At 32.1% G+C, this 27,944-nt stretch overlaps 3 protein-coding genes across 4 annotated transcripts; 2 read left to right on the top strand and 1 right to left on the bottom strand.

Annotated features, from left to right (window-relative positions):
- Positions 1–770: 770 nt before the first annotated feature.
- Positions 771–27,944, top strand: LOC663938 (muscle segmentation homeobox). Its single transcript, XM_969966.4, has 3 exons — positions 771–1,309; positions 25,514–25,701; positions 27,277–27,944. The coding sequence occupies exons 1-3, from the start codon at positions 859–861 to the stop codon at positions 27,547–27,549; spliced, it is 912 nt and encodes a 303-aa protein (XP_975059.2). The 5' UTR covers positions 771–858; the 3' UTR covers positions 27,550–27,944.
- On the top strand, positions 5,903–9,034 carry LOC135265296 (uncharacterized). The gene is made up of 2 exons (XM_064354609.1): positions 5,903–7,900; positions 7,958–9,034. The coding sequence occupies exon 2, from the start codon at positions 7,958–7,960 to the stop codon at positions 9,008–9,010; it is 1,053 nt and encodes a 350-aa protein (XP_064210679.1). The 5' UTR covers positions 5,903–7,900; the 3' UTR covers positions 9,011–9,034.
- On the bottom strand, positions 9,517–17,065 carry LOC103314329 (uncharacterized). 2 transcript variants are annotated; one of them, XR_010332899.1, is made up of 8 exons: positions 16,842–17,065; positions 16,637–16,784; positions 16,532–16,579; positions 16,414–16,482; positions 16,234–16,358; positions 15,898–16,173; positions 10,076–15,801; positions 9,517–9,743 (listed from the first exon to the last, which is right to left on the bottom strand). XR_010332899.1 is itself a non-coding variant. In XM_064354610.1 (7 exons), the coding sequence occupies exons 2-7, from the start codon at positions 16,782–16,784 to the stop codon at positions 15,649–15,651; spliced, it is 819 nt and encodes a 272-aa protein (XP_064210680.1). In that variant the 5' UTR covers positions 16,842–17,065; the 3' UTR covers positions 9,517–15,648. The 2 variants fall into 2 exon arrangements, 1 of the variants encoding a protein (XP_064210680.1); XM_064354610.1 differs by having other exon boundaries at positions 9,517–15,801.

Genomic DNA, 27,944 nt, shown 5'->3' with positions numbered 1-27,944 from the left:
CTAATTTCGTAGTAGCATTCCATTATTTGTGGTTTGTTTGAGTCAAAGTGTGCGGCGAAACAATCGATTTTTGAGGAAAAAAATGAGCGTCATGATTGTGACATTAAATTTTATAAGGTTCTAATGAGAGTGTTAAATACCGAGGTCACCAGTGCTGCAATGGAAGATTATTGTTTTGTTAAGCTATAAAATAACGTAACAAAGGAAGTACTCCCGACGGATAAATTGCACCGATTACCATGGAAACACACTTTCGTCTCGCTCTCTCCCATTGCGGTCGCGTCTTCTGTCTCGCTTTTGATCGAAAGCTTCTGCTAACAATCGAATAATTAGCAAGGTTTGAGCCAATGGGGAATCTCCTCGTGTCGCGCTGAAAAACTTCCACCAATTATCTTTAATAAGGTTGTTAAATGAAGAAAGCTAAGCAAAGCTCGTAAAAAATCCCCGCTGCCAATAATACGAAATAACTAAGACCATCTTTCGACTCCGTAATTAAGTTATAACAATTTGAAAGGCCGCTTTAAAACGCCCATAAACAAGTGCAAGCTCTTAAAGCTGCAGTTATAGTAATAACAAAAGTGTGGAAAAGGAAATAAAGGTGATCCACTCGCCCAGTCATTTCAAGCCCCTGCGCTCCTGTCCCGCTTTGCGAGCGTCCAATCCCTCGCCGGTCCGCTGCACCGTTCCACTCGCCCCACTCCCCATTGGCGCGAGGCTCTAATTGCGGGCGCGGCCTCGCCAGCCCCGCCTCCAGGCCCCGCCCCGCGCACAGCCGCCTCGATCGCGGCCGGCCTCGGCCAGTCCAGCCCAGGCTTCTTGATGTAGCAGTCGTGCAATGTGTTGTGTTTAGTGTCATTCATGCTCAAAAAACAGTCGGAAAGTGCCCAAAGTATGACTATCCAAAATCTCTCAGTTTTGGACGCTAAAAACGGTGAAACGATGAACGAAAAGAGCAAAAATGGACACATCAGCTTTAGTGTGGCCTCGCTTCTGGCCGATACCAGGCCCAACTCCACGGCGACGGCCTCCAGTCCGAAGCCCTCCTCGGACGAGGAGTACGACTCCAATCAGGAGGACTCCATCGTCGACGTGGAGGACCTCAACTCGGATAAAGGCAGCCCGGTGAAGGAGGAGCAGAGGGCGTTGAGTCAAGGGCCGATCCGGCCCACGCCCTTTTCGGCCCTTGCGGCGGCCGTCTACCAGGCGGCACATCCCAACTGGACGCACCAGGGCCTGGTGAACCCGTTCGCAGGCCCAGGGCCCATGTTTCAAGGGCCGGGGCCCTTCGGGGTGCCCAATATGACCACAGGTGAGGACAGCCGACGGTGGCGTGGAAAAACGGTTGTGTTTCTATTATTCTACTGTCTTCTATTCCACAAAATTGTAATAACCTAACTTGGAGTTAGTTGCTTTTACAGTTTTTCTGGGGTATAGGAATTTTACAAGTTTTTTATAGCCGACGTAAAAAATTAATTTTGGAATAATTTTTTTACGTTGCCGTAAAATTTATCAAGACGGACGTAAATCACGCGTTTTACAGTTATGGAGTTAACAGTTTTGACTAATTTTCGGTTTTAATTGGATTCAGTTCGGGTTTTTCTTGGTGGAAAGATTAAATAATTGCGTTTTAATTACCAACAATTAAAACTTGATATGATTATGGCAATTAAGCAAATTGTGCAAAAGTAAAGAAAACATTTGCTTATTTTCTTGTGTTTCGAAAACTATTGCTTTTATCTGTTTATGTCTAAATTTACATTTGGCGTTGTTCTATTTTTGTTGTTAAAAAAACAAGCTTTTAAATAGCAAATACAGAAACAAATTGACGCAAAACAATTATTATAATTGCGTTTTGGACTTTTAAATTATTTATTTGAATAAAATCTATGTTTTACTACGATTTTGAGGTTAGTTGTGTGTGTTACCATAACAATAATGTATTATAAAGTTTTCTATTTAAATACATTTTAGATATTTTTTGTGTAACTGTTTCAAATGTCAATTTTTTAAATGTTTTTAATGTTCGGCAGTTACCTACCGATTTATGAAAAGGTCATTAAACTAAAAATTTTCTATTTTGTTTTCTCGTTTTATCATAGTTTTATCATAAGCAATAAATAAAAATATATAATTATTTTAAAAATATATATTTGTTTTGTTACAAATCTAAACATTTTGAAATTTTGAGTTCAATCCCCGTTTAAAAGTTTTTTTTTGTACTTACCTAATTATTTTTGTTTTTTCGTTTTATCTTTTTGTTTCACCATAGACACTTATAAGTGTTTTAGCGAAAAAAGAATCATCCTTGATAAAATAAACCAAATTCAAAAAGATAAAACCTTTTATGTGTATCAATAATTTTTTAAAATTTTTGCTATTGGTATTTTTTTCTTTTTTATTTATTTTCTCAATTTATTATTTCAGTTTCTTTATACTTATCAGAAAAATAAATGTATGTAAGAAAATAAATGTATGAAGAAAAACTGTAAACAAAAATGTCGGTCGCCATTAAAAAAAATTAAATATGACATCATTTCTCAAAAACTAATGACGTCACAAATGTTACATTAGTGTCAAAATGTAGTATTTGTTAAAATAAAATCAATCAGATTTTGAATTAATCAAAGCGAAAATATGATGTATAATAATAATATTAATTTGTTTATGCGTTTCTTAAAACTCTCCCTGTATATACTATTTATATAAATGTCAAAAAATTTTTAGTTTTGCCACAAAATCTATATACCTTCGTAAAAATTCAAAATGATTTTAAAAATATTATAACAATCACTTTTGTCTATTGACTTTTGATAAAGTCAAGGAAATTAAATTAAAAAATTTTGCGTTCGAGCCCTGGTCTAGGAAAACAAATTTTTATTATTATTTTTTTACTTTTTATTTATTTAATATTTATTTTATTATTATTTTTTTTATTTTTTATTTACTTTAGTATCAATTGTTACTATGATTAGAATAACAATAGTTTCTGTTGATTTATTTATTATTCTTCTACTAAATTTAACGTTAAGTGATGAAACCCTACCTAAGTTTATTATCATTAACAACAAGTGTCACGAATTTGTTCATTTGAATAAAATTTTGAATTTTTTTTTATTTCTCCACAAAACCTTTAATTTTCTGAAGAGTATTAAAAATAATTATAAAAACATAATAGTCCGAAAAGTAAAAAAATTAGCTGTGGTCTACGAATTATGATAAAGTTCAAACTTCAAACTCAAAAAGCTGAAGTTCGATCCCCGATCTGAACAATTTTTTTTCTTCACTTTTTTTGTTTTTTATGTGCCTTAACAATAATGTAAAACAAATGTCTTTGTTTTACAAATCTGTAAGCATCATATTAATTTTTTTACTTCTTCCAACAAAAATCAATATGATTAGGGCAGTGATAATAATGCAAAATGCAAAAGTTTTATTTCTTTTTAACACTTTTGAGACTTTGAAAAATCGCTATATGATTTTATTTTCTCGTGTTTAAAATAGCGCCGAGTTCCAAGTCCACTGTAGCCATTTGATAGATTTACGATTAATTGATATTCCTATCGTCGAGAGTGTGACCTTATAAAATAATAATAGGAAGAAATCATCGAGCTGTCAACACAAACTACAACATGCAACATAAAGAAACATTTTAATTAAATTACTTCACGACACTATCACCATTCAATATTTTTTGCACATTTGATGTAGTAATTAAATTTTTCGAGCCATTTAAATGGCCCCCAGCTGTACAAACACCTGCAATTAACGCATGAATTAAATGTAATAATTAATTAGACGCGAAGCTTAATCACAACTATTAGAGTTTTATCCAATTAATTAGCGATTCAGTTTGAATGATTATAAATGTCAGTTGCGACTTTGACTAATCTCTCGCCTCACACTTGCATTAATTACACCGAACAAAAATCGCCAAAATGTCACGTAATTTGTAATTAATCACGGGACACGTGAGCCGAGTTTCAATTACAAAATCTCTTGGAACTATAATTCATAAATCAATATTACGAACATAATGTGGCGTCTCGGGCGGCATAAATTGAATGATTTCCGGGCAGAACAGCAGGTAATAACCGTATCGATAATGTAGGTAGCTGCCCGATCGATAAATCAAGCTAAAGTGGGCCACACATTGCACAACCCGATTTTTCCGAAAAGTGGTGTGTGTGTCCCCCCTAATCCTCGCTCGCTTAATTGGTCCTCGAATATTTTACGGCGGCCTGAGGTGGCCCTCGCATAATTTTCAGGTGGTAAATTTATTTTAATTGGATTTTATTTGGTCGGCTGTTATCTCGTTAATAACTTTATTAAAATCCTTTGTGGGGGCCGACGGATGGAAGAGAGCGGCCAATTATAATATGCAGAAAAGTCGAAGATCGTCGAAGCTTGTTAACATAAATCGAGGAGGATTGTCGTGGATCAGTCGAACAAAAGAGACTTCTGTCATGGCCTAGCTTCGCTCAAATCGCGCATCGAATTCAGATCCGTCAAGCTTGCATGTCGTTGTTCCATTGTTTTTGGATTTTGATGGATTTCCTGCAGATAAAACTTTATTATTCGGTAATTGTTGAATTTTGATGAGGGGGACAGACGGCGGCAGAATGCCGGGATCGATCGTTTTTTTTTTATTTTTTGGGCAGATGGTTGGGAAAAAGAATGAGTTTTAAATCATTAGCGGTGAAGTGTCAACAAGATATTTTAGATTTATTGGAAGATACTTTCTACAAATGAGTTATTACAGGAAACGGGATTGAAAAATGTAAAACAATTCGAGCAAAAACCAAATCAGCAATTATCTGAAACTAGCAGTAAATGAAATAATTGGTAATTTGTTTTCTTCGAGTCACTGATCAAAGATTATTAATTGAAAATACCCAGAATTTGATTAAAGCATTTCTATATAGCGACGTTTCTCAAAATCGTACATTTTTTTTTTCAAAATTGAAATATTTTAGCTCGAATTTTCGAATAATTTTTTGTTAATTTATATTTTATTTTCAAAGAATTATTATTCTAATCGGTAAAGATCCATTGATAATTATTATTATTGAAATATTTGTATGAAAAATTTTAGTTTTTAAACTGAACTTTTTGTCGTTTACTCACAAATAATTTGTTGTTAACAGAACAAACTTTTTTTCAAAATACTTAAAGTTTTTGCATTTTGGAATAAACTTTTGGCGATTACACAAAAAGATTTATTAGCCGTAGATAAAAAAAGGAATTTGAATTCTTTAAAGAATTTTACATAAAGTATAGTTTTATTTAAACTATACCCTGATTATCTAAAATTAAAAAAAAAAGTTTTAAATCTGTATAACTTAAAAAAATTCCAAAAATTAATTAAAGAAGATTTTTAAACTGACTAAAATTTTTGTCGTTTACTCACAAATTGTTCGGTGTAAATAATAAATAAAAACAGCTTTGGATTCCTCAGATCATTTTACACAAAAGTAGGGTATTTTAGAGCCGCATGAAATTATCGAAAAAATGTTATAAGGTCATTTCTGAATTTCTTTTTAAAACGGTTTAAATACATATCGGCTTCTAGGACCTACTGACCGAAAATAATCCGAAAACTGTCAATCTCTAATTGATTTTTTTAATAGATTTGTTAATTTTGTACAATTTTACGTTTAAAAGAATTATTTTAGACTTTTTGTTTGTAGCGATTTTAACAATTCCATTCGCAAATTAATAAAAAAAAATTTTTCTGGAACATTTTAAATATTGACCAATAAATCTTATTAGAAAGCTTTGGTCTACAAATTTGTTAACTTTCAACGACTTTAATTCCAAAAAACAAAATTTTCAAAATTTTCAGTAATTTTAATAATTTGGGCCAGAATTTTCTAGTTCTCTCTTCAGATTTTTTTTGTCTATGTTTTAAATGTTTTTAGAGTCAACGAATTATTTATTTATCGGTTTTAACAATTTTGCTGAAAATAATAAAATAGTTGGAGTTAAAAAAAGAGGTTTTCATAAGACTAGTTAATTTCAGGGTACTTTAGTTTTCTGAATTGCTGAAAATTCGTTTTAACAAAAAAAAATTCAACAAATACTGACTAATAACTCGAAAACTATTAATCTTAGAAGACCTTAGCTTACAGATTTCAAACAACAAAACTTTAAAACTGGAGGAAATTTTAAATAAAAATTTATTGAAAAATTTGATTTTTCTTTCCTATTGATCGAAAGTTTTTTTAGTCCTGACTTTCCTACTTCTTAGATTTTAGAACTATAACTACCTACGTTGACACCAATTATTTTTAAACATTTGTTCGTTAACGTAGTCAATACTAATTAGAAAAACCTATTGATAATTAAATCAACAGACTTGTCTTCATCATTTAAATATTAGCATTTCAAAATCAAATTTATTGGACGATTATTCGAAAACTAATGGTCTTAGGCAAAACATAAAAACGTGCTCGTATTCTTTGAACGTTTTTACATAATGACCAGCTAATTTCAAACCATCTTAGTTTTCTAGTTGCTGATAAAACATCAAATTCAGCTCTAGATTTTTACTTAAAATGACCAAAAATCGACAAATATGGACCAACAACCTGAAAACCACAAATCTTAGAAAACTTTGTTTATAGATTCGTTAATTATACACGCTTTTAGATCCAAAAAATAAAATTGTATTTTTTTAATCAATAAAACATTACTTTACTTTAATTTTTTGTCTATAGCTATTCTGCTGAAAGTTTTTTGAAGAATATTTTTTATAATATGTTCAATCAAAAGTATTATTCGTATTTTAAAGCATACAAGGAGTACAGAAAACTATAGATACAAACCTATCAGACCAATTTTTTTCAGACAGTTTCTGAAAATTTTGTATAAATTAATTTTTGTTTCTGTAAGAAATAGACAGAAATATGCAAAAAGCGCAATAGTTTAATGAACTTTACAACTTCTTACAAACTCAAACCTTGATGTTATTTGATTCTACACCAACACCAACTGAAAATATACATGAAAAATTCGTAGATATTAGAAAAAATTTGAATACGCCTTGCAAAATTTTGCTTAACAAAAATTTTAAAAAAATACCATTTAAATACCAAGTTTGTAACATTGAGATCTAGGTAATATTAATAAAGCTGAAATGTGTTTATAATTACGAAACCCCTGTTTAGAAATCCGCCGAGGGTCCGGGCTTCCACCTGGCCCCAGTTTCGCAAGAATCGTTTAATTGAGTAATTAGCTTTTAGCGTAGCGCCTATAAAGCCGATGCCATTATCACGTTTGTGGTAATTTGGTCGAGATGGCTCTACAAATTACACGAAAAAGTATTTCTCCGATTGCATAACAGTAGTTTGATGTGGCCGTCGTTCGGGAGTCAATTATCAGTGCGGTAGCCGTCCAGGTGCTTGTTTTCGGAATTAAACGATAATTTATTCGCACCAAATTGGTATAATTGGTGTCTCCGAGGTCGAAACGGCAACTGGAATGTCTAAAACCGGGAGCTCGTTCGCTTTAATTGAACTAATCTCCCGGACCATTCAGCATACATTAATTAACACATCGGAATTTGAATAAAATGCTCGTTATAGGATTGGAAAGTGGTGTTTTTAAATTTAAACTTAAATTGGTCGCTTTTTTTATAGATACGGCTTTACGACTCCCCATTGATAAAACTCGTGAAATGTATTTTGTTGGGAGCGTTAGTAGTATAAGCGAACAATTAGTGCTAATGAGGTCATTATCTAATGACCGCTGCAACTTTCTCTTAATGACCGCTACACTTTGGCCGCTACAATTTTGCTATATGTCATACAATATATAAGACCAAAGAAAATTTAGGAAAATATTCAGTGTTGTTCTCGTGTTTGTTCTTGAAGAAGACGTCTTGGTGTATTGTGAAATTAAGGTAAGTTTTTTAAGAAATTATTTTAAATATTTATTAACTGTTGTGAATTTGTGTTAGATGCCTGGAAAACGTGTATCTTCTATGCCATTGAAAAAATCATCTCCGAAGCGTTTTAAAGCCCCAGGTGATGGTGGATGTGTAGAAGAAGAGGAAATTAGTGCTTCGCAAGTTCCATCGGTTCCGAAGTCGTCTTTGTCAGCATTTCCAGCTGCTTCACCACCACCACCACCACCATCGCAATCCATAGAATTAGCGAGAGTATCTGAAATAGGTCTTAGCCAAGCTGCATCCCCCAAGTCGCCTCAGCCTATCCACGCTGAAGAAGACATCATAACACCAGCTGAATGGTCGGATCCTGTGTTGGAGCGATCGTTGATGGAAATGGCCGACAACATCGAGAAAAATGAAGCTGAGAGAAGTGAGAAAGATGAAGCTGAGAGAACGGCTCGGATGGTGATCAATGAGAAGTTTCGTTTAATTCATGAAGTGGTGTATCCTATAACTAAGTCTGGTAGCAAACTTTTATCGATTGGAGTAAAACCACTCCATGATTTTGTGCCGTTGTTGAAGATACATAATCCAGAATTAACATCGGCGATAAGTTTTTCTATTGAAACCTTTGAAGAGTTTTTAAAAGAAATGAGCAAGATCTTTGAATCAAGAGAGGAGGACGAAGAAGTAGAAGAAATTAGTGTTCCAGAAGGTCAGATGTTGTGTATGCTAAGTGGCTACGTCGTGGTGGTTTGTAGATATAATACTCTTCAATTTATACCTAGTCAACCCAGCGTGTACAAGGGCATTTATTTATCATTGAACACAATTAAAACTGTCGTAAATATGGGCGAGCATTTATTGAATCTGCTTCATGCAAGAAGAATTCAATATAAATTCTATCCATGTTACGATAGTTTTATAAATAATGTTGCGCTTGATGTTATGGAGAATGGATGTAAAAATTTATCTCAAAAATTGTATGATATTATTAAGAATCGGTATGAACAAAATGCAACCTTGTATGAGATAGTTTTGAAACTGCCTGTGAATGTAAAAACTGCTGTCGAAAATAGAATACAATATTATAGGGAAAATAATGATTATAACTGTCTGTGATAATAAATAATTAAATAAAATGTATACTCTGTTTTCTTTAAATATTCCGCCGCGTAGCAAAAGTTATCATTATTGGTTTGGTGTTGAATAATGAAAGTTATTTGAAATAGAATGGACTTACGATTCAAATCTCCGTTTACAGCAATTATAGCTGGTCCAACTGCTTGCGGAAAAACGCACTTTATTATACGATTTTTGAACCACATAAATTCGGTCTGTGATAAAAAATTTGAACGAGTGCTTTGGTTTTATGACGAGTGGCAACCGTTGTATCAAACTAATGTAATCAATAATAGTAATCTTGAATTTCGTCAAGGCGTTCCTGATATGAATGATTTTGATGGTACAGAAGCGACATTGATAATTTTGGATGATCTGATGAGAGAGACTAATGGCAGTGTGGTCGATATTTTCACTAAGGGAAGTCATCATCGAAACCTTAGTGTCTTCTACATTACGCAAAATTTGTTTCATCAAGGAAAAGGACAGAGAGATATTTCTTTGAATGCGAACTATATCGTTTATTTTAAAAATCCTCGTGATAAAGCTCAAATTAATTTCTTAGCTAGACAGATTTTTCCTGAAAATATAAAATTTATCCAGGAAGCTTATAAGGATGCCACAATGAGACCGCATGGTTATTTGTTGATTGATTTAAAACAAGATACTCCAGATGAATTCCGTATTCGAACAAATATTCTACCTGATGAAGAACCTTCTTATGCATACATACCTAAGAGAGATTATAAATATAAAAGTAAGTAGTTTATGCGTCAGTCGTCGTTGAGATGTCGCGAGCGTTAGAAAGAAACGCCGAGTTATTAAAATTTTTGCATAGAACAACACCTGTTTATCGTAAATCAATTCTTAATTCTGCCGATAAAAACTTGGTGCATTGTATATGCGAGTGCGCTCACAATACGTTATTAGGGAAAGTTCCTTTAAATGGTTCTCAAAAGAGCAAATTAAAGAAACATAAAAAATTACTGAGAAATTTAGTAAATCGTAAATTATCTCTCCAGAGAAAAAAGAAACTAATTGTGCAAAAAGGAGGTGCTTTCTTACCATTGTTGTTGGCTCCAATAATTTCGGGTGTGTTGGGTCATTTATTTAATAAATAATGGAACATACGAAAAAAATGGTACTCATTGATTCATCCGAACTTGAACGTTTGCATAATAACAAAAGCACTCAGCCAAACACCCTAAATGATTTAGATCATGAAATGAAAAGAATCATAGATACGAAAAACATTGATGATAATGAAAAATGGATTTTGTATAATCAAGTGCTTCAAAGATATCTAAAAATGATAAGTCGTTCTCGTGAACCTGTTACCATACCTGTGATTTATTCTAAAGAAAATCAATTAGAACAATCTGAACGAATTACTCGAAACATTTTGAGTTCCCTACCAAGACCCTTACAAGTTAAAGCGAATGCTTTGTTAAACAATTTAACACACAATGGAGTTGCATGGAATGAAACCGGAAACGTTATCTACGATGGAAACACAATTCCTGGTTCCAATATATTTGATCTAATCACTGATGTTATGAAGAGTAGTAATAAGTTAAATGCCGAGCCTGTCGGATGGAAAAATTTTGCGGAAATTTTGTATAAAATAAACGTTCCACGTACTCTTATAATTAATCCAAAACGTTTGAAATATATAAATGAACAAGGTGCTGAAAAGCAAGAAGTAAAAAACGAAGTGAAAGTAAAACCAATATCGTCGTCAAAGTTTGACACAGAAGAAGAAGAAGAAGAAGAGGATAGTCAAATAACGAAGAAATCAATGCGATCGTCATCAAGAAAACAAAAACGCTTGAGAGTTCCTTGGTCGCCGTATGAAAGCAAGTAGACAAAAATGGATGAAATAAAGGAAAGATATTTTATACCTCGTGACCCTCTTGGTTTTTCGAGTCCTAACAACTTAGCTAAGTTTACAAATATACATAAGAAAAAAATTAATAAATGGCTAGAAGGTGTGGAATCTTATACATTACATAAGCAAGTTCGTCGTCGATTTCCTAGAAATAGTTATCATGTAACCAACATAGACGATTTATTTCAAGCTGATTTAATAGATATGAGAAACATCGCAAAACATAATCGAGGTGTAAATTACCTATTAACTGTCATCGATGTATTTTCCAAGTTTGCATGGGTTAAACCTTTATACACAAAGACGGGAAATGAAGTGGCTGCAGCTTTTAAAGAAATATTTGATGAGCGTGTTCCGGTTAATCTTCAGACTGACAAGGGAAAAGAATTTCTAGCGAAAAATGTCCAAAAATTGTTTAAACAATATGATATAAATTATTATGTAACAAATAATCCTGATGTAAAAGCTGCTGTGGTAGAAAGGTTCAATAAAACTTTAAAAACAAAAATGCATAAATATTTTACGTTTGCAAATAATATGCAATACATTGATGTATTACCCGAATTCATGCACTCTTACAATAATTCTTATCATCGTACTATTAAAATGGCTCCTAACGAGGTAAATCCTGACAACGTTGCGCAAGTATACGATAACATTATGAGTACGAGAAAGAAGAATATTAAAACGATCAAACTCGAAAATGTGTACAAAGTTGGAGATTACGTCAGAATCACCAAGTACAAGCACGTATTTGAAAAAGGCTACATGAGTAATTGGAGCGGTGAAATATTCAAAATAACTGATGTTATAATGAGACAACCCGTTGTGTACAAAATTTCCGATTTAATGGATGAACCAATAGAGGGCGTCTTCTATCACCCCGAATTACAGCGCGTAACGTACGACCCCCAGAGTACATTTCACATTGAAAAAGTATTGAAGAAGCGATATAAAAGAGGTAAATGTGAAATTTTTGTGCAGTGGAAAAATTATCCTTCAAAGTTTAACTCGTGGATTCCGTGCAGTTCCCTTACATCGATATGAATAACGAATTTTATTTAACTTTGGTATCAAACAGCTCAACCAATTACTTCCCCGAAAATACAACAACGCACTTTTGCACACAACTTCCAAAAACTGTTCATTTGGATGGTGAATGGTGTGTGGGACTTTCGGAAATACAGTATCCGTGTTCCTTCTTAACCATCAACAGTGGTGAAAATATTATTTACTGCTCTTTTGAATTTAGTTTATCGGCGATTATGCAAAAAGGTGAAAAAGCCATTGACATATTGTTTAAAGATCCCCGTTTTGCGACATGGATCGATGATCAGGTTCGAAGAAGGAAATACAAGTCTTCGAAAGAATTCATGCGCGATCTTAAAATGAAAACGATCACATTTGAACACGATGTAATTATGACGAAATATAAGACTAAGCTTGAAGCTGGTAACTACGAAACGATCGAATCTATTGTGGATGCTCTAAACTCGGTAAGAGTTTTAGTAAAAGATAATGTTGAGTTCAGATTAAATGATGGTTCAAAAAGAGTAACTGTAACAAGCAGTAGCAAATATCTGACAAGTCTATCATTTTCACCGACATTAAGTCTACAATTAGGTTTTCAACCGGATACAAATGTACTGAGTAAAACTTCAACACATCCAGCAAACATTATGTTGGGTTTGCCTTCACAACTTTTCGTATACAGTGATATAATTGAACCACAATTGGTGGGCGATATAATGGCAAAAGTAATTCGAATCGTTGTTATCGATAATAAACACTACATTTACGGTACACATCATACGCAATTATTTTCGCATCCGCATTACGTGCCTCTGTTGAAAAGGGAATTTGAAAACATTGAAATTGATATAAGAAGTGCAACTGGTGAGAAAGTGCCATTTCAGTTTGGAACAGTGTGCGTTAAACTTCATTTTAAAAAAATTTCGTAATGCCTTCATGTCATTATCACGATTACTACATCAATCAAGCTGGTTCAGGTGTAGGTGCTATTTACAAAGGAATTAGTTACCAAAAGGGTTATGGTATTGGTAGTTTTTTACGGGGACTTTTTCGTACGGTAATGCCGTTAATAAAGAGTGGTGTTAAAACAATTGGTAAGGAAACACTACGCACTGGTTCAAATTTTCTTGGCGACATTGTTAATGAGGTGCCTGTAAAGGATGCATTCAAGACACGTGTAAATGAGTCAGTTGAAAATTTGAAACGAAAAGCTCAAGATAAATTAGACAACTTGGTAGGATCTGGATCTATAAAAAGAAGGCTAGTACAAAATAAAAGTCAGAATAGTTCTTCACGTCGTTCTGCAAAGAAGTGTAAAACGAGTTCAGTTATTAAACATCAAGATATCTTTAGCTAGAATGTCGTTTTTACATCCTCATAGTTGTGAGTGCGCGAAAAGTGAATTGGATCTTTTTGCTTTACCGCCAACTCAAACAAGCATCGAAAGCGGTCAATGGGTTCATTACAAAACTGTATCTAGTATATCTGAAAATAGTCCTTTAGAATTTGTAATACCAGGTGGTGAAGACTATATAGATTTATCGCAAACTTTACTTTCACTTTGTATTAAAATATGCAAAGATGACGGTAGTAATTATACCGCTGAAGATACAATTGGTCCAGTTAATAATATTCTCCACTCAATGTTTAGTCAAGTTGATGTATACCTAAATCAAAAACTGATTTCACCACCAAATAATACATACGCTTATAAATGTTATTTGGAGACACTTTTAAATTATGACTCAGGGGCGAAGAATTCCCATTTAACTTGTGGATTATGGTACGCCGATACGGCAGGCAAAATGAATGTAGTAACCAATGAGAACAGTGGATTCGCCAATAGACTCAAACTAACGTCGACGAGTAAAGAAGTCGATCTTATTGGTCACTTAAATTGTGATATATTTAATCAAGAAAAATTTTTAATCAACGGTGTAGAAATGAGATTAAAATTTGTACGTTCTCGTGATAGTTTTGCATTGATGTCATCAAATAATCTTAATGGAAAAATTCAAATTACTGATGCAACTCTAATGATTAGAAGAAATCGGATAAATCCAAGCGTATTACTTGCGCATGCAAAGGCTTTAGAGCTTTCAACTGCAAAATATCCAATTACGCGAACAGAATTAAAGGTTTTGACTATACCGCAAGGAGTACAAGGAAAATCATTGGATAATGTTTATTTGGGCCAACTTCCAAAAAGATGTGCATTGTGCTTTGTGACAAATAAAGCATTTAACGGTGATTATTCCTTAAATCCATTTAATTTCGAAAACTTTGGTTTAAACTATCTATCCTTGTACGTGGATGGTAACCAAATTCCTAGTAAACCCTTACAACCTACATTTATCGGTCCAAATAAGAAATTTGTTTCAATGTACCACACATTATTTTCTGGTACTGGTATACATTTTCTAAACACTGGAAATGGGATTTCACGTGATAATTATGCTGATGGATATTCAATAGCTGTTTTTGATTTGACACCTGACTTATCATCGCATAATGCTCTTTCATGGAATTTGATAAAGAACGGAAGTTTACGAATAGAAGTTGGTTTTAACACTGCTCTTACAGAAACTGTCAATTGTTTAGTGTATGGTGAATTTGATAGTGTAATAGAAATTGATAAAAAACGTAATGTAATTGTAGATTATAGTAGTTGATAAATTTATATAAGTGATAAATAAATTGCTATTACAAATGAAAAATTTGCTACTTTCATTTTACCCGTCATCCGAAATGGTTGTGTTTGTGGATTTTCAAGGGTTCAATTACGGTAATTGTACCGAAACTTTAACCATAAAAGAATTAGCTGTATTTAATACGAACAAAAGCGCACCAGACATCTTTTTGTTTAAACCACCCGATGATCTTTCAACCTTACCGCATCGTTATCAGAAGCAAGCCGATTGGTTGACGAATAACTTTCACGGGCTTTCTTGGAACTGCGGTAATTACGACTACGAAAAGTTGTCTGAAATATTGAATGAAACTACGAAAAATTCAAAGTGTATATACGTGAAAGGAATAGATAAGAAGCGTCTACTTTTGAAACGTTTACCAAAAAGTCAAATTGTAAACATTGAAGATTTAGAGTGTCCATCGCTTCGTTACTTGAGAGAACATTTTGATACGAATTGTTGTGTGAATCATATAATCAGCGATTCGGTGTGCGCTGTTCAAAACGTACAAAACTTGGCTAGTTGGTACAATGAATACTTTACAACTCAAAACGTGTCTGGAGATGATCTCTCGGAAGAAAAGACACCACGTTCTTGTTTCTGCGTATAACACTCTACCTGTCCTAATCACCAGACCCTCTATGGTTATTATCAACAGAGACCCTGATTACCTCCCGGGTAGTCATTGGATGGCTGTTTACATTGATAAATTTGGTTTCGCATACTTCTTTGATAGTTTTGGAAATCAGCCGCCTCCGAATATTTTAAAATTTCTTAGAAAAAATGCTATGATGTGGTCTTACAATATTTCTCAAATTCAAGATTTTTCTTCAACCGTCTGTGGCAAATACTGTACTTTATTTCTTTTAAACTACGCATTAGGCAATTCTGTTGATGATTTTCTAAAGTTATTTAACAAAGATTTTCACAATAATGACAAACTATGCAACAAAATGTTTAACAAATATTTCATGAATAAATAAAGACTTTGCAAGATCCATGTTTTTTCTTTCTTTCCTTATATCTCGTTACTCACCAGCATGACGCGGACGGGGCGCGGCGCGGACGACGGGGCGGCGGCGCGGAAACGGGCGCGGGACGGGGTGGCGGCGGCGCGGGAACGGGCGCGGGACGGGGTGGCGGCGGCGCGGGGACGGGCGCGACACACACACACACACATTCTGGGTTAAATCAAAATAAAATCACAGAAATCATATTTATTAGATTTATTTATTTATTTATTAATTTTTACTAAGACAATGTTCATTATAACTTACGGCTAATCCATCGGTGGCGGTACGAAATCCTTTTCCCACAGGTAAAGCCACCCTGTCCACCCGTATCGATAAACGATCATTAACAAAGAACGCACGATTGCTCTGAAGAACATTTCCTACAGTTTCCATCACCATTGCGACATTATATTGGGATAATTTGCGGAAGGAAATGTAAACAGGTCGCTCGGGGAATTCTTCATTTTCGAGAACTAAGCCGACATAGTCATCACTTGAAAATCCTCTAAAAATGTGCGCCAACAGTTCTTCAATTGCATTCTATTAAACGAAAATATCATTAATTAATTAACTAATTTACAAACATAACGTGACACTTACTTGCATCCATTCAATTGGATTCTCCGGCGCATTATCTTTAAAGGAAAACCTCATACGTCTCGCTAATGTATTAAACTTTTTTATGAATGATTCATTTTCTCCATTTTTATTAATAAAGTTAAATTCTGTAAGAAAATATTGAAGTATTCACATATTCAATAAGTTGTTGCTATTACTTACCATCAGCAAAATTTTCAAAGACTTCATTATCGTCAATTTGACCAGCACCGATTTGATTTACAAGTGTATCTACAAACACGTACATTTATAATATAGAAATGAGTATGTAATTAATTACCTAAAGGACCATCTTCGAAGTTAGGGAGGCGTCTTTTTAAAGCATTCACTGTAAATATTATAATTAATGATTAATCTATTATTATATAAATTATAAAGTATTTACCTGATTCTGTTGCCTTAGATGTTGAGGGTTGCAGGTTGGTAAATTCACTAATTTCCTCTTCTTCTACACATCCACCATCACCTGGGGCTTTAAAACGCTTCGGAGATGATTTTTTCAATGGCATAGAAGATACACGTTTTCCAGGCATCTAACACAAATTCACAACAGTTAATAAATATTTAAAATAATTTCTTAAAAAACTTACCTTAATTTCACAATACACCAAGACGTCTTCTTCAAGAACAAACACGAGAACAACACTGAATATTTTCCTAAATTTTCTTTGGTCTTATATATTGTATGACATATAGCAAAATTGTAGCGGCCAAAGTGTAGCGGTCATTAAGAGAAAGTTGCAGCGGTCATTAGATAATGACCTCATTAGCACTAATTGTTCGCTTATACTACTAGCGTTTTTATTGCCTTCCACGGATTAATTACCCGATCCGTTAATTCCTAACTAATTTAACTATTTGTTAATAAGGTTTTTTCAAGAAAATACCGCGACGGAGCGATTTTTGGGACCGAATTTGTTGCTTAGCTTCTTAATTAATCAGATGCAAACGATCGCCGATACGTGACGCCACAAAAGATACAAATTCTACGCTCCAGAGGAAGGAATAAATCAAAAGATCTGATTAAAGCTGCTACCGAAATGGCACAATTACCACAGATTTATCAACGAAACGGTTTGAGAGAGTGCTGATAGCCGCAGATTTGGAAACAAGCCCCAGATAACATCCAAGCCGTAAATTTTACTCGTTTAATTGGCGGCGTTCGCTCGCCCAAAAACACCAAATTTTAAGAAAATATTTCTTTGGTTTTTACAGAAATAAAAAAATACATTTCAAATTTATTTTGACGTCCAAATTAGATACAAGCTTAATTTTTATATCATTTAGCATTTAAATGATTAACAAATTTGATCATTTCTGAGAAAAAAGAACAAACAAGTTTAAAAATCGTTGTATCTAATTTTAATACTTCCAAATACTCACAAAAAAACTTCGATTAAATTCCAAATATTTATGCTTTCAATTAATTCAACTAACGATTTAGTACATTTGGGTTTATATATTTTCCGTGGAGGGAGAAACTTATGGAGAGAGAGTGCTCTATTCGGAAGTAAAATTACCGTTGGGGGCGCCACTGAGCTAGGTCGAAAACAGTAACCATAAATGGCGGGAAAATGTTTATTCGGATATTTTGGGCGTTGTACGAATTTTGGGGCTTCACAATTATTACATTGCCTATGCGGAATGATTATTGCATCTTTGATGCAAGAAACTTATGTTGACAAATGAAAGATGACGAGGAAAACACGAATAACGAATGACTGTTTGGTTCACTTTCTTTATTGGAAAATTATTACAAAGACATTGAAAAACCTACCTTTTGGCATAATTTACGTTTAAATGTATCAGCAGTTGTTAATCTTTATTGTAGTTTTGTAGATTTACCGCAGCATTTCATGATTTTTTCAGTGGAAAATTCTAACCTAAAATTCATAACACTTCACTAATTTATTGGTTTCTTGAGCCAAACTTTGTGTTCGCTGTGTCCATTACTTATAATCTTTAATTAGACAATTGTTTGATAACACTTTGTAATCAAAATTTAAATATTTTTCACTTTTTATCCACTTTCAAGTTCCAACAATGAAACCATGAAAAACTACAGAACCAAAGTCAATGCTAGTATTTACCACCACGTACTTTTAAAGTAATTCTTTCTATTGTAAGTAATTAACACTATACACGCAAAATTGTTGAACAATTCATTAAATGTCAGTTAAATGTGGCATTACGAAAATTTCTTTACTGTTTTCGTCATAGTTCAAAAGTCATCACCAGAAGGCGTCTAGTTAATTTTATTTCCGAATACCGCCAATCTTGCCGATCTACAAACCCCTTTCATGGCCTATTCTGATTTAGCTGTTTTAATAAATCATCTGATACCATGGGCGTATCATGGATTCTATACCGTCAATTATTTCTTTTCGCTTTACAATTTTTTTATATTTTAGGGCAATTTTAAGTAATGCCACGTAATAATGTTAATTGTTAGTATTAACGGTTATTGTTTGTATTTTGATAATGGTGGGCTGTAAACTTTACAAGTGCCCCGAAATATGGTGACTACACCACTGGTTTCTGGTGTTTGTCCACAAGTTTCTCCCTCTATGAAATTTTCAAATAAACATTTTTTAACAGTGAAATGTTTGTTTGCAATTAAACAAACCCAAATAAACAATTCGAATAATTTTGGTATTATTCGCTGATTAGATCAGGAAAGGACAGCCGATAAACAACCCCTTTACGGGCATATTTCATGCACGAAATCGATAAACCCCATTAGGCAAAACAACAAACTGGCCTTATCGCGCAGCTTTGCATCGCAAATCGTATTAAAATTGATTAATTTGAGCAAAAAAATGCGTTCGTGCAAGTGTCCCACAATTCCCCCCTTTCCCATATATTCAGGTGTCACAATTAATCCGCCGGAAGTAAATTTATGCACCCTTTGTGCTCCGAATTATTGTCACTTTTTGCACACTCATTACGATTATGATAGCGCTTCAAGGCCTCGAATTCCTCCGGTTGTGGCCGAATTCGTTAATTAGGGATCAATTATAGACTAATTAGACGGCATTTTTTGTCTCATCCCACGATTAATTATTTTTAATTGGGCGATAATGAGAGAACAAATTAGCTGTTTTTCGTATTGATTTGGCTGCTCGTGAAAGGTTCGTAGGGTAAAGTTGGGCAAAAATAATTTATGCCGGCCCATGTTGGTGATAATCGGGCGAATAGGGGCGATTAGTGATAAATTTGGGACAGCCCGCTAGTTGCTAATTATGCAAATGAGCGATAATTATTAAAAATTGTTTGAAACATGACAGGTACGCGCGCATTGAGGCAGGAATCTCGCCATTGAAGTTGGGCCGTTTTAGCGGAAGCAATTAGGCGTTTTTGGCTTCGGCTTGACATTCATTTAAAATGATAATGATAAATTTTTAATTGCGCCTCGTATTTGCAATTTTAATGAAGTTAATAAAGTGAGGCGTTCGTTACAACTAATTAAAAATATACAATAGAGGGACGTATAAACATCGCCTCAGACGTCGATTTGAATAAAACTGACGCATACAAATTTGTATTAATTATAGTTGTGTTGGTCCGGTCTTAATTAATTGCGCTAAATAATTCATACGTTCGAGTGTTGAAAGCTCATAAACACGTACAGTGAAATACCACGTCCCGAAAAGAGATATCAGATCTGAAAAATGCCCCGTATTTGGCTGAAATATGCCTCGAGATAGCATCACAGGCCCTCAATAATCCGAAAATAGGCCGAAATTCCCCGTCATAACTCACTCCTGAAGGCCGCTTTGTCTCGCCGAAAGAGATATCACTCGATCTCTAATAATTCGAAAATAGTCCGAGCTCATTACTCATTCGTCGATTTTTTTCAAGCGGACACAAATATCTCGACAGCACGTATCTGTGTCGGAAGTTAAAGAGCCAACTAAACGATCATTACCAAATATTTATTGCTGCCGGCGTTTACTCGGATTAATAACCATCTATCACCCGGGTGAAGGCTCGTACGGCCCCGCTATTTAACATTCCGAGACCGAAAAATACACAGACACGACAGAAAAAGGATACCGATGAATAAATTACACGCTCAGGCTAACCCTCGGTGTATTTTTATAACGAGAGACAGGACTTGGGGAAGCGATTTTTTCATTTTGACAACGGAAATCGCCGTTGGGAGCAAGAACATGCAAACTCATTTAAAAGACTTGTACGATTTTTCTTACGAAAATTTTACACCCGTCTGAGTCTGGCTTAAAGCACCAAACCAAGTAAAAATAAGTCATAGAAATCTGGCATGCGTCTAGATTCTCAGCAATTCTCCAAAAATACACTAAATCGAAAAAACAACAATAATAATAATAATAATAATAACCTTTCATTTCTACAATTCTACAAAAAACAATCCGCAGCACGACTTTCTTCCAAAATTTTGGAATATAATAAAATAATAAAATAAAATAAAATTAATAAAATTCTAGGTAGGTATATTGATGATTTTTAAGCTAAAAGACAGTGTTTATGTAGGTAGGGTGTCCCAAAAATTTAACAAAAAATTAATATTTTTAAAAATTTTTTTCTGATTGTTTTTTTAACACTGTCTGTGCAGAAGTAATAAAATAATAAAATAAAATGAAAATAATAAAATTCTAGCTAGGTATATTGATGATTTTTAAGCTTAAAGACAGTGTTTATGTAGGTAGGGTGTCTCAAAAGTTTAATAAAAAATTAATATATTTTTTAATTTTTTTCTGATTGTTTTTTAAACACTGTCTGTGCAGAAGTAATAAAATAATAAAATAAAATGAAAATAATAAAATTCTAGGTAGGTATATTGATGATTTTTAAGCTTAAAGACAGTGTTTATGTAGGTAGGGTGTCTCAAAAGTTTAACAAAAAATTAATATTTTTTTTATTTTTTTTCTGATTGTTTTTTAAACACTGTCTGTGTAGAAATAATGAAATAATAAAATAAAATGAAAATAATAAAATTCTAGGTAGGTATATTGATGATTTTTAAGCTAAAAGACAGTGTTTATGTAGGTAGGGTGTCTCAAAAGTTTAATAAAAAATTAATATATTTTTTAATTTTTTTCTGATTGTTTTTTAAACACTGTCTGTGCAGAAGTAATAAAATAATAAAATAAAATGAAAATAATAAAATTCTAGATAGGTATATTGATGATTTTTAAGCTTAAAGACAGTGTTTATGTAGGTAGGGTGTCTCAAAAGTTTAACAAAAATTAATATTTTTTTAATTTTTTTTTATTGTTTTTTAAACACTGTCTGTGCAGAAGTAATAAAATAATAAAATAAAATGAAAATGATAAAATTCTAGGTTGGTATATTGATGATTTTTAAGCTTAAAGACAGTGTTTATGTAGGTAGGGTGTCTCAAAAGTTTAACAAAAATTAATATTTTTTTAATTTTTTTTTATTGTTTTTTAAACACTGTCTGTGCAGAAGTAATAAAATAATAAAATAAAATGAAAATGATAAAATTCTAGGTTGGTATATTGATGCTTTTTAAGCTAAAAGACAGTGTTTATGTAGGTAGGGTGTCTCAAAAGTTTAATAAAAAATTAATATATTTTTTAATTTTTTTCTGATTGTTTTTTAAACACTGTCTGTGCAGAAGTAATAAAATAATAAAATAAAATGAAAATAATAAAATTCTAGGTAGGTATATTGATGATTTTTAAGCTTAAAGACAGTGTTTATGTAGGTAGGGTGTCTCAAAAGTTTAACAAAAAATTAATATTTTTTTTATTTTTTTTCTGATTGTTTTTTAAACACTGTCTGTGTAGAAATAATGAAATAATAAAATAAAATGAAAATAATAAAATTCTAGGTAGGTATATTGATGATTTTTAAGCTTAAAGACAGTGTTTATGTAGGTAGGGTGTCTCAAAAGTTTAACAAAAAATTAATATTTTTTTTATTTTTTTTCTGATTGTTTTTTAAACACTGTCTGTGTAGAAATAATGAAATAATAAAATAAAATGAAAATAATAAAATTCTAGGTAGGTATATTGATGATTTTTAAGCTTAAAGACAGTGTTTATGTAGGTAGGGTGTCTCAAAAGTTTAATAAAAAATTAATATATTTTTTAATTTTTTTCTGATTGTTTTTTAAACACTGTCTGTGCAGAAGTAATAAAATAATAAAATAAAATGAAAATAATAAAATTCTAGATAGGTATATTGATGATTTTTAAGCTTAAAGACAGTGTTTATGTAGGTAGGGTGTCTCAAAAGTTTAACAAAAAATTAATATTTTTTTTATTTTTTTTTCTGATTGTTTTTTAAACACTGTCTGTGTAGAAATAATGAAATAATAAAATAAAATGAAAATAATAAAATTCTAGGTAGGTATATTGATGATTTTTAAGCTTAAAGACAGTGTTTATGTAGGTAGGGTGTCTCAAAAGTTTAACAAAAAATTAATATTTTTTTTATTTTTTTTCTGATTGTTTTTTAAACACTGTCTGTGTAGAAATAATGAAATAATAAAATAAAATGAAAATAATAAAATTCTAGGTAGGTATATTGATGATTTTTAAGCTTAAAGACAGTGTTTATGTAGGTAGGGTGTCTCAAAAGTTTAACAAAAAATTAATATTTTTTTTATTTTTTTTCTGATTGTTTTTTAAACACTGTCTGTGTAGAAATAATGAAATAATAAAATAAAATGAAAATAATAAAATTCTAGGTAGGTATATTGATGATTTTTAAGCTAAAAGACAGTGTTTATGTAGGTAGGGTGTCTCAAAAGTTTAATAAAAAATTAATATATTTTTTAATTTTTTTCTGATTGTTTTTTAAACACTGTCTGTGCAGAAGTAATAAAATAATAAAATAAAATGAAAATAATAAAATTCTAGATAGGTATATTGATGATTTTTAAGCTTAAAGACAGTGTTTATGTAGGTAGGGTGTCTCAAAAGTTTAACAAAAATTAATATTTTTTTAATTTTTTTTTATTGTTTTTTAAACACTGTCTGTGCAGAAGTAATAAAATAATAAAATAAAATGAAAATGATAAAATTCTAGGTTGGTATATTGATGATTTTTAAGCTTAAAGACAGTGTTTATGTAGGTAGGGTGTCTCAAAAGTTTAACAAAAATTAATATTTTTTTAATTTTTTTTTATTGTTTTTTAAACACTGTCTGTGCAGAAGTAATAAAATAATAAAATAAAATGAAAATGATAAAATTCTAGGTTGGTATATTGATGCTTTTTAAGCTAAAAGACAGTGTTTATGTAGGTAGGGTGTCTCAAAAGTTTAATAAAAAATTAATATATTTTTTAATTTTTTTCTGATTGTTTTTTAAACACTGTCTGTGCAGAAGTAATAAAATAATAAAATAAAATGAAAATAATAAAATTCTAGGTAGGTATATTGATGATTTTTAAGCTTAAAGACAGTGTTTATGTAGGTAGGGTGTCTCAAAAGTTTAACAAAAAATTAATATTTTTTTTATTTTTTTTCTGATTGTTTTTTAAACACTGTCTGTGTAGAAATAATGAAATAATAAAATAAAATGAAAATAATAAAATTCTAGGTAGGTATATTGATGATTTTTAAGCTTAAAGACAGTGTTTATGTAGGTAGGGTGTCTCAAAAGTTTAACAAAAAATTAATATTTTTTTTATTTTTTTTCTGATTGTTTTTTAAACACTGTCTGTGTAGAAATAATGAAATAATAAAATAAAATGAAAATAATAAAATTCTAGGTAGGTATATTGATGATTTTTAAGCTTAAAGACAGTGTTTATGTAGGTAGGGTGTCTCAAAAGTTTAATAAAAAATTAATATATTTTTTAATTTTTTTCTGATTGTTTTTTAAACACTGTCTGTGCAGAAGTAATAAAATAATAAAATAAAATGAAAATAATAAAATTCTAGATAGGTATATTGATGATTTTTAAGCTTAAAGACAGTGTTTATGTAGGTAGGGTGTCTCAAAAGTTTAACAAAAAATTAATATTTTTTTTATTTTTTTTTCTGATTGTTTTTTAAACACTGTCTGTGTAGAAATAATGAAATAATAAAATAAAATAAAAATAATAAAATTCTAGGTAGGTATATTGATGATTTTTAAGCTTAAAGACAGTGTTTATGTAGATAGGATGTCTCAAAAGTTTAACAAAAAATTAATATATTTTTTAATTTTTTTCTGATTGTTTTTTAAACACTGTCTGTGCAGAAGTAATAAAATAATAAAATAAAATGAAAATAATAAAATTCTAGATAGGTATATTGATGATTTTTAAGCTTAAAGACAGTGTTTATGTAGGTAGGGTGTCTCAAGAGTTTAACACAAAATTAATATTTTTTTAATTTTTTTTTGTGATTGTTTTTTAAACACTGTCTGTGCATTTTTTACTTTTTGTAGGTCTGTCGAATTAAAATTAGGATAAATATTTGTAATTTAATCGAAATTTTTTGTAAATATTTGGAGATATGTATTTAGTACAAGTATTAAACTTATTTTTTTCTGGTATTATATAATTCTTTTTAATTCTTTTCAATTACTTGAAAGTGAGTGCCATAATAATATGCATCTTTTTATTTATAAAAACCAGTAAAATCGTTTAGGAATAGCTTAAAGTTTGTTAGAAAATTACAGTTGTTTTCACTTGTGGCGAAAAATATGTTAATTTGTTTTTTTAAAGATAAAGATTATTAAAGTAAAAATAAAATTAGTTTACATATTATCGAAATAGTGTCGAAGTATCTAATATAATTTTACACTGGTATAATGTAAAACTAGCTGGCAGATGTTAGAAAAAATGATATTTTTTTGCGTGTAATTTTTATTTTACAATTAATTTTTTGGTTTAAGAGCTCCTCTAATTGGTCAATTGATGGGTTGGTCGCTAACAAACCACCAATAAAACCTCTGGGTTCAATTTAGCGTCAACCCGATGGTTTGCGCTGATATAATTAGAGTGCGGTTTACTAATTGTATGTTATTAACATTGTAATTAAATCGTTGGATCAACTTCCGATGGCAAGATGGCCGCCGTCGCAGCGACTTGGCATAAGACCAAGTTGGTATTTTCTGTTGATATAACGCTAGTTTTTTCGTCCTATCCCGAGACAGGATATTGCAATATGGGGGCAATTAGTTGCATATGAGCCGTGACTCGAACCCATTAGTATGCTGGATGCTCGCGATCTCGACTCTTTATGGGCCACTAATAGCCCAATTGACGACCGAATTGGATGCCCACATATGGTATAACACAGACTTTTTTCCTCTTTTGCAGTCGATTCCAACGGAGAAGCGCCCAAACTCAAGTGCAACTTGCGCAAACACAAACCTAACAGGAAGCCCAGGACGCCCTTCACCACGCAACAACTCCTAGCCCTCGAAAAAAAATTCAGGGATAAGCAGTACCTCAGCATTGCCGAAAGGGCGGAGTTTTCCAGCAGCTTGAGGCTCACGGAAACACAGGTTGGTGGAAAATATTTTAATAAAAAAAATCGACATTCACAACCTTTAAAAATTATTTAAAAAATACAAGAATTTTAGGCAAAATAGACACTGAAAAATAATTCATTTATTTTGTGAAGCAAGTTGAGACGAAAATTTTTATACCGGGTGTCTCAGTGTGTAGTAAATCGTATTTATTCGGAAATGGAATGATGAAATCTATTGGATAAGGTTATCAATAATTGTAATTTTCGATGACTTTAATTTGTCAAAACGGTAACTGTCATTTAATGATACCCTGTATATTTTTATACACAGTTTTATATAAGTATTATTTCCAATTCGAAATTCGTATCACATCCCATACTTTATAAGCTACTGCCTTTTTTGACACTGACAGCAGCTTTTGACTTTAAAAAATTGTCAAAAAAAAAATAGTGTCAATATCATATGTTGTCAGAATTTTGTGCCATAAGAAAAGAAAAATAAGACAAGAAAATTTTAAGATGACAAACAACGTTAGACGTGATTTTAATCTAGTGGAAGTTTCAAAAATATTTTTTTATTTTTTTCTATCAACAGTACCGACTAATAATTTCGTCCTCATCTAATTTTTTTTATCAAAAATAATAAAAAAAATTGTTTATTGTTGTTTTTCTTCAAAATGATAGGAATAATTTGTTTTCCAAAAAATGTCATTCTGTTTAGCAATATACAGGGTTAGTCTATTATAAGAATTTTTTACTAAAAAATTAGCGTTTCATATTGAAATACTAGACTTTATAAATTCCTATGTGCATGTTATTTTTCGTAAATTATTTGTTGTTTATAATTTCTCATATTATTTAATTAAGAATTTAAAATAAATATTTAACTTCAAAAATATAACCTTGTAAATTATTCTTTTTATAAAAACAAAAACTGACTAGGAAACGAGTAACAAACTGAAACATGGCATATTAGTTAAGTATTTTTGCACACATAACTAAATAGGTAGTTATTTTTTCAAATTTTTTGTATATTTTTTTATTCTTAGTTTTGTCTTTAATTATTTGTTATTTTATGTATTATAAAATGTTAACAAAACAGCTAAAATGTTGTTATTTTTGACCTAATTTAGAAAAAATAGCACCATTTTCGACTTAATTTAGCATTTTTTTGACTCAGTTGTAGAAAAATTTGGCGAAAAAATTTTTTTACTTCAGAAACGTGCTTAAATGCTCGATATTGACTTGGCATTTACAAAATTGCGTAAAGTTCTATTTTTGTCTGAAAGATGTAGGTACGAAAAAAGTAAAATTTTGACCGATTTTGACTTTATTTTGACAAAAAATGTAATTTTTAAAACGATTTACTAATTTTTTGGGCAGATCGAACAACGAAAGTGTTGTAATCTGTAGGTTGAATAATGTTTTGGGCTGGAAGATGCACAGAAAAAAACAAAATTATATGTATTTTGACCGATTTTGACTTTATTTTTAATTCGATTTAACAATTTTTTGCCCAGATTTACGAACAAAATTTCGCGAAAAATCCACGAGTTTAGCCTAAAAAGTGTCCAAGCTGTCGGTATTTAGTTGGTTTTTCTGATTCTAGGTGAAAATCTGGTTTCAAAACCGGCGTGCGAAGGCCAAGCGTCTGCAGGAGGCCGAGCTGGAGAAGCTGAAGATGGCGTCGTTGTCGCGCCATCCGCACCCCCTGTACCCGCACCCCGCCCTCCAGGGCTACTTTCCCCCGGGGGCGCACCCGCTGGCCTCGCTGTTGGGGGCGCGGCCCCCCATGGGCCCCCTCGGCCTCATTCCGCAGCCGCCCCCGCACATGTCGTCGCCGCAAGGCGCGATCCGCTCCCCCAGCCCCCACATGTCCTAAACGGGGGCGCTAAGTGAATTTCTGTGCCAAATTAGTGTTGTGATCGCTTTATCACTCTGGTGGTTTAAAATTAACGATGAACTAATCGGACGCAAACAACAAATTTTCGAATTACTAAAGAGCAAATTAATTTATTTTATCGGGGGGTTATCTCGAAAGGGGGTCACCGAAACGACGAGCCACGAGAGTGATAAAAACAAACTAACCGTTAAATGATTGCATTTAATGTATTTTGTAAATAGTATTTGTACAAAGAGATTGTATATAGAGACGATGTAAATTATACTTAGGCGTAAGTTTAATATTTAAAGTTGGAGGAGAGTGCCGTTTGGACTTAGTCCAGGCGACACATAGTTTAGCGCAAACGGAAAAATAGACAAATAATCGATTCACAA

The sequence above is a fragment of the Tribolium castaneum genome, chromosome 2, assembly GCF_031307605.1.
Source record: "Tribolium castaneum strain GA2 chromosome 2, icTriCast1.1, whole genome shotgun sequence".
NCBI lineage: Eukaryota > Metazoa > Arthropoda > Insecta > Coleoptera > Tenebrionidae > Tribolium > Tribolium castaneum.
This window is presented reverse-complemented; position numbering and strand designations above follow the sequence as displayed.

Bases quoted from the DNA above. Each gene is read 5' to 3' on its own strand.
- LOC103314329 (XM_064354610.1), bottom strand. From the start codon at position 16,784: ATGCCTGGAAAACGTGTATCTTCTATGCCATTGAAAAAATCATCTCCG. The intron at 16,483-16,531 runs GTAATTAATTAC...ACGTGTTTGTAG, and splicing joins CTTCGAAGATGGTCCTTTAG to ATACACTTGTAAATCAAATC. The intron at 15,802-15,897 runs GTAAGTTATAAT...GATTTAACCCAG, and splicing joins CCGCCACCGATGGATTAGCC to AATGTGTGTGTGTGTGTGTC.
- LOC663938 (XM_969966.4), top strand. From the start codon at position 859: ATGCTCAAAAAACAGTCGGAAAGTGCCCAAAGTATGACTATCCAAAAT. The intron at 1,310-25,513 runs GTGAGGACAGCC...CCTCTTTTGCAG, and splicing joins GGTGCCCAATATGACCACAG to TCGATTCCAACGGAGAAGCG. The intron at 25,702-27,276 runs GTTGGTGGAAAA...TTCTGATTCTAG, and splicing joins TGAGGCTCACGGAAACACAG to GTGAAAATCTGGTTTCAAAA.
- LOC135265296 (XM_064354609.1), top strand. From the start codon at position 7,958: ATGCCTGGAAAACGTGTATCTTCTATGCCATTGAAAAAATCATCTCCG.